Source organism: Tenrec ecaudatus, chromosome 5, assembly GCF_050624435.1.
Source record: "Tenrec ecaudatus isolate mTenEca1 chromosome 5, mTenEca1.hap1, whole genome shotgun sequence".
Lineage (NCBI taxonomy): Eukaryota > Metazoa > Chordata > Mammalia > Afrosoricida > Tenrecidae > Tenrec > Tenrec ecaudatus.
In genome coordinates, this window is record NC_134534.1 from 1,542,693 (window position 1) to 1,548,043 (window position 5,351).

The window sequence follows — 5,351 nt, forward strand, 5'->3', positions numbered from 1 at the left end:
TTCCTTCTCTCACCCCCAAAACCTGCGGCCCTGAGATCCCATGCCCAATCACAAAAGAAGAAATTGAAAGCCGAAGGGACCTGGGCTGCAGCCAACCGATACTCAACCTTTGGGGTCACGGATCCGCTCCTATCTCCCCCTTCCCAGCAGCCTCACCCCAAACCCGAACGAACTACCTAGGGGGCAGATGGCCACACCGGTCTCCTGCGGAGCGGAAGGTGGGTTAGAACCCTCAACCTCGCGGTTAGTAGCTAAGCGCTTAGCCACAGCGCCACCAGGGCTCCTCCCGCCACCCCGGAGGCGCCGCTTTCCCAGATGCCACAGAGGCCGGGTCCTCCAGCGTGGCTAGAGCGCCCCCGGAAATGGCCAGGGGGCGGGGGGAGGAGGGACCCGCGGAGGGCAGAGCGGTCGGCACTTCCGGCCTGTGCGGCGGCTCGGGTCCGGAGGGTGAGTGGGGCCCGGGCGGGCGTCGGGCACCCACGCTGGGTCACAGTCTCCCGGCTGAGTGGGTCGGGGGCTTCCGAGGACCGGCGAGCGGACACCTCTGTCCCAAGAGTCGGCCCTGCCCGGCTTTCTCCCCCCGGCTGTGGACTCGGTGACCCCGAAAATTCTCTGCTGCCCGTGTCTCCACCAGGGCCTTGTATCTGGACTTGTAGGCCCCCAACCCTTACCTAGAGCTCCCCGAAATGGAGGGTACGCGTCACCCCCAACTTCGGCCCGACACTCCCAGTCCTGCGCGTCGACTCTCGGAAAAGACCGACCCCGGAGAATCCCGGATGGGGCTGTGCCGCTCCCTCTGCCCAAAGGGCTTCCAGCCCCCAACGTGGCCCCGGGCCTAGAAAGAGCCTCCGAAGGAGTCTGTCCCAGCGGCCAGATGCAGGGCCCAAGGCCTGGGCTCTGTCTTGATGGCGGCCACGCCCTCCTCTGCACCGGTCCTTGTCAGGGGACCCCAGGGCCCCACCCTCCCGACCCCTGAACTCAACCCCATACCAGGCTCCAAAGCACTTGGATTTTGAACATCTTCCGGATGCCCATCCACCACCACCACCGTGAACCATGGGTGTAGCTCCCCCTCCCTTTCTCCGGACCCGCCGGTGTTTGCGCCATGCCTTCAGGCAGAGGGCTGTAGCCTGAGGGGGGAGCCCACCCTCCCCTCTCTTGCCTGGTCCTTCTGTTACAATTTTAGCCTCAGTTGCGTTTAGAAGCGTCTTCTCATTTCATTTCTTACTGTGGTGGTGTGGTTGGATTCCAGGGCAAGCTGTGCCCTGGCCACAGCGTTAACTTGGCCCCCAGAGACCCAGCCTCCTCCCACCCCCACCGCATTATAGAAATGGGGAAACCGAGCCAGGCGGGAACTGCTTGGACCAGCCATGTCTCCCTTTTTCTTAAGCTGTGGCCTCAAAGGGCTGCTTGCTTCTGTTCCACAGCCCCTCCCACTGCAGGGGCTGGCAGCAGGGCCTGGGCTTGGGAGGCAGGTGTGCTGGGGGAATTGCCTGGGGTGCATGGGCACCAGGAGACAGTGGCCGCTGGTGTGGGGGGTTAGCTCCCGCGTGCCCAATTGCCCCTCTATGATCTCTTTCCTCGTCTCCCCTTTCTTTCCAGTTCGCCAGGGCCTGTGCAGGAGAGACTGCTGTGGGATTGCAGAGTGACCTCTGAGGACACGGCTGACCGCGACCTACCCCGGACAAGCGTCCACTGAGACATCCAGGGCTGCCCACAGGGGAGACCTGGGGCCACTCCTTTGCCAGGGGGGAGCCGTTGGCCGGTCTGAGCGTTGGGGCAGCTGAGGAAGGGGTCGGTAGCCCGCCAAGACTGGCGGTGACACGTCGCAGCCCAGCGGGGCATTTCCCCTGGGGGCTGGCGCGGGGGGGCCGGCACATGGCCTCCCAGGTGGTGGCGGGGAGAGGCCGCGGTGCGAAGCGGAAGCGGGTGGTGCTGACACTGAAGGAGAAGATGGACATCTGCGCGCGCCTGGAGAAGGGCGAGAACCGCAAGGCGCTGATGCAGGAGTACAACGTGGGCATGTCCACACTGTACGACATCAAGGCGCACAAGGCGCAGCTGCTGCGCTTCTTCGCTGGCTCCGACTCACAGCAGGCGCTGGAACGCAGGCGCACGCTGCACACGCCGAAGCTGGGGCACTTGGACCGCGTGCTATACGAGTGGTTCCTGGTGAAGCGGGCCGAAGGCGTGCCCGTCTCGGGCCCCATGCTCATCGAGAAGGCGAAGGGCTTCTACGAGCAGATGCACCTCACTGAGCCCTGCGTCTTCTCGGGCGGCTGGCTGTGGCGCTTCAAGGCCCGGCATGGCATCAAGAAGCTGGACACCGCCGGCGAGAAGCAGGCGGCCAACCATCAGGCGGTGGAGCAGTTCTGTGGCTTCTTCCGGAGCCTGGTGGCGGAGCACGGGCTGTCCCCTGAGCAGCTGTATAACGCAGACGAGACGGGGCTCTTGTGGCACTGCCTGCCCCGCTCTGCGCCAGAGGGCCACCTTGCGCCCAGCCTCCAGCAGGGCAAGGACCGGCTGACTGTCCTCTTGTGCGCCAACGCTGCGGGCTCCCACAAGGTCAAGCCCCTGGTGGTGGGTAAGTGCTGCGGCCCCCGGGTGCTCCAGGGCCTCCAGCACCTGCCTGTGGCCTACCGGGCCCAGGGCCATGCCTGGGTGGACAAGGAGATCTTGGCTGACTGGTTCCACCACGTCTTCGTGCCCTCTGTGCGCGAGCACTTCCGGACTGTGGGCCTGCCCGCTGATGGCAAAGCCATCCTGCTGCTGGACAACTCGCGGTCGCACCCACCCGAGGCTGCACTGGTCTCCGACAACATCTTTACCATCTTCCTGCCAGCCTGCATGGCGTCGCTGATCCAGCCCATGGACCAGGGCATCCGGCGGGCCTTCCTGCGCGGCTTTGTCAGCCAGCCTGCCCCACTGCAGGACTTCTACCCCCGATACAGCATCCATGACGCTGTGCTCACCGTGGCTTGTGCCTGGGGTGCTGTCCCCAGGGCCCTGCTGCGTGGCGCCTGGAAGAAGCTCGGGCCGGCTGCCGCGTTTGCCGATGGCTGTTCAGAGGAGGAGGACGACTACGTGGCTGGGCGCTCTCGGACCCTGCCACAGAGCAAGGCTCTCGCCCACATCCCGGAGGCCATCCTGGAGCCTCTGAAGGACAGCCCAGCGCCTGTGGGCAGTGCGGGCCGAAAACATGAGGGTGGGGAGTGGGCGGGTCCTGGGTGGGAGGCCGATGGCGTGGCTCTGCAGCCGACCCTGGCACTGCCGGAGGGCGGGCATCGAGCTGGCCTGGCATTGGGCAGGGAGGCCCGGGGCGCCTGGGAGAAGGCTGGCGTGTGCTTCGAGGGCATCCTGGACTTCGCGGAGAGGCACCCCTGCTTCAGCCCCCAGGAGCTGGACCAGCTGCGCCTGCTCCACGCTGCCTTCCTGAGGCAGTGGCTGGCCCTGGGGAGCACAGTCAAGACAGAAGGCCCCCATGAGTGTCCCGTACGTCCCCCTCTGCCATGCACATCTGCAGCAGCTCACAGTGACAGCTGACGAAGGGAGGCCCCTGATGTGGCAGGGCCCTGCCAGGACAGTGACCAGGGCCCTGGGGGTTGACTGTGTGACCGTCGGACCATGGGGCTGAGAACACATGCCAGCCCCCAGCTGGCTGGAGCGCGGGCCTGGCTTGGCCAGCCCTGCCTTTGGGCGTTCCCCCAGAGGGCCCATAGCAGCCACCCAGGGTCGGCAAACACCTTCGGGACTTCTCCTGGGCCTGCTACTCCAGGTCCCCACAAGCGCGCTGGTTCACGAGGACACTCAGCCTGGTTGCTGGCCGAGTGGGGGTGCTGTTCTCACCATCAAGTCTAGGGGTATGCTGCCATCAGTGCACAGAAAACATAGGTGCTACTTTCTTCACCACCGGTCCGAGGGTCATGCCCCAGATCCCCTGGCTCACCGCAACCTCAACGAGCAGCCGCAGGTGGAGTGAGGGCCAGTCAGCTCCCCATGTGCCCAGGAAACGGTGACGTGGAAACTCAGCCGGGCTCTGTGTGAGTTCTTGCTTCCCGTATGCGCACTGGTAGCATCAGTGAGTCGGTCATCAGGAATTTGCCGCTGAGCCCAGGCTGGTGGCTCCTTGCCTCCCAGGTGGCTTGTGTATCTGTGTGCCATGTGCCCAGGGCTTCCAAGAGGTTAGACACACATGCTCAGACCTCACACCACACGCAGGATACTCCTTCACGCACACACCACACACTGCACACCCTCACTCCACAGCACGCACTCTACATTCAAGTCCCTCCCTCCATGGTACCTTCCCGCCCCTACAGGATTCACATCCTTAGTCCAAACAGCTCGCATCACAGCCTGCACACGTACACCTCACAGTGCACAGTACGCGAGGGGGTGGGAGTCGATGTGCACACGAGAACATGCCCCAAGGGATGCCGCACGTGCACATCCATGAAGCCACAGACAAAGCCCCTCTTCAGCCTGCCAGCAAAGACCGTCCTCAGTCCCCCCAAACCCTGGTTGCACCTCACTGGCCATGGTGGCCCAGGCCCGTGTGCAGTCTGCTGACGCAGGCAGGCCCTAGCCCTCCGCCTGCACCCACCGCCGCCTGTGACCAGCGCCTAGTGGACTTCCTCACTGATTGAGTTCCACTGCCGAAGGGCATGGGCGTTTCATGCCCTGGACAGTCCTTGCTCTGCTCCTGCCACCCCTGCACAGGGAGAGAGACCACTGAAATAGGAGGGAGCAATGTGTAGGGGAAGAGGCAAGCTTCGTCCCCTGCAGCCAGCCACGTGACAGGGCCCTCCTGAATGGGCAGAGAGGGCACAGCTGGGCTACCCTGGCCTTGCTGCCAGGTGCAGGCCTCAGGGCCCCTGCTTCCCAACTCCCCCGTCTTCCGGCTGTCTACGTGCTTCCACTGCACCAGCCTCCCACAGACCCTGGGGCCCTGGCTCACCCTGACCCCACCCACCTCCCCGGGAGTGCAGCGCACTGCTGACCCTTCTCCCCTGGACACCCCGGGGCTCCTGCCTTGTGCAGTCCCATAGCCACACGCCTGCTCAGGGCCTTTGTACTTGTTGGCCCTGGGCCTGGTGGGAGGCCTCCTGTCCAGCCCTCTGTTGGATGCCACCCACCGCTGTTGGGCTTATCCCCACAGTCTCAGCGTCCCCAGCTGACCATGAGGCTGGCTGACACGTGCCTGATGTACAACCTTGGATGTGGTCATAGGGAGGACACAAGGAGTGGCTGTGAGCCACTCAAGCCAGCCAGTCAGGCACCGAGGGCTGGGCCTCCAGCCAGGAAGACCTGACGCTGCGGTGCCCAGAGGTGTCAGCAGGGGTGGTGGGCAC

The 5,351-nt window shown here is 64.7% G+C and overlaps 1 protein-coding gene across 2 annotated transcripts; it reads left to right on the forward strand.

The window, feature by feature from the left end:
- The first annotated feature begins 385 nt into the window (after window positions 1-385).
- On the forward strand, window positions 386-4,050 carry JRK (Jrk helix-turn-helix protein). Of its 2 annotated transcripts, none has more exons than XM_075549204.1 (2): window positions 386-447; window positions 1,603-4,050. In XM_075549204.1, exon 2 carries the CDS (start codon window positions 1,879-1,881, stop codon window positions 3,541-3,543), a length of 1,665 nt encoding a protein of 554 aa, XP_075405319.1. In that variant the 5' UTR covers window positions 386-447; window positions 1,603-1,878; the 3' UTR covers window positions 3,544-4,050. The 2 variants fall into 2 exon arrangements, with proteins under 2 accessions (XP_075405319.1, XP_075405320.1); XM_075549205.1 differs by lacking the exon at window positions 386-447 and adding an exon at window positions 458-693.
- Window positions 4,051-5,351: the final 1,301 nt, after the last annotated feature.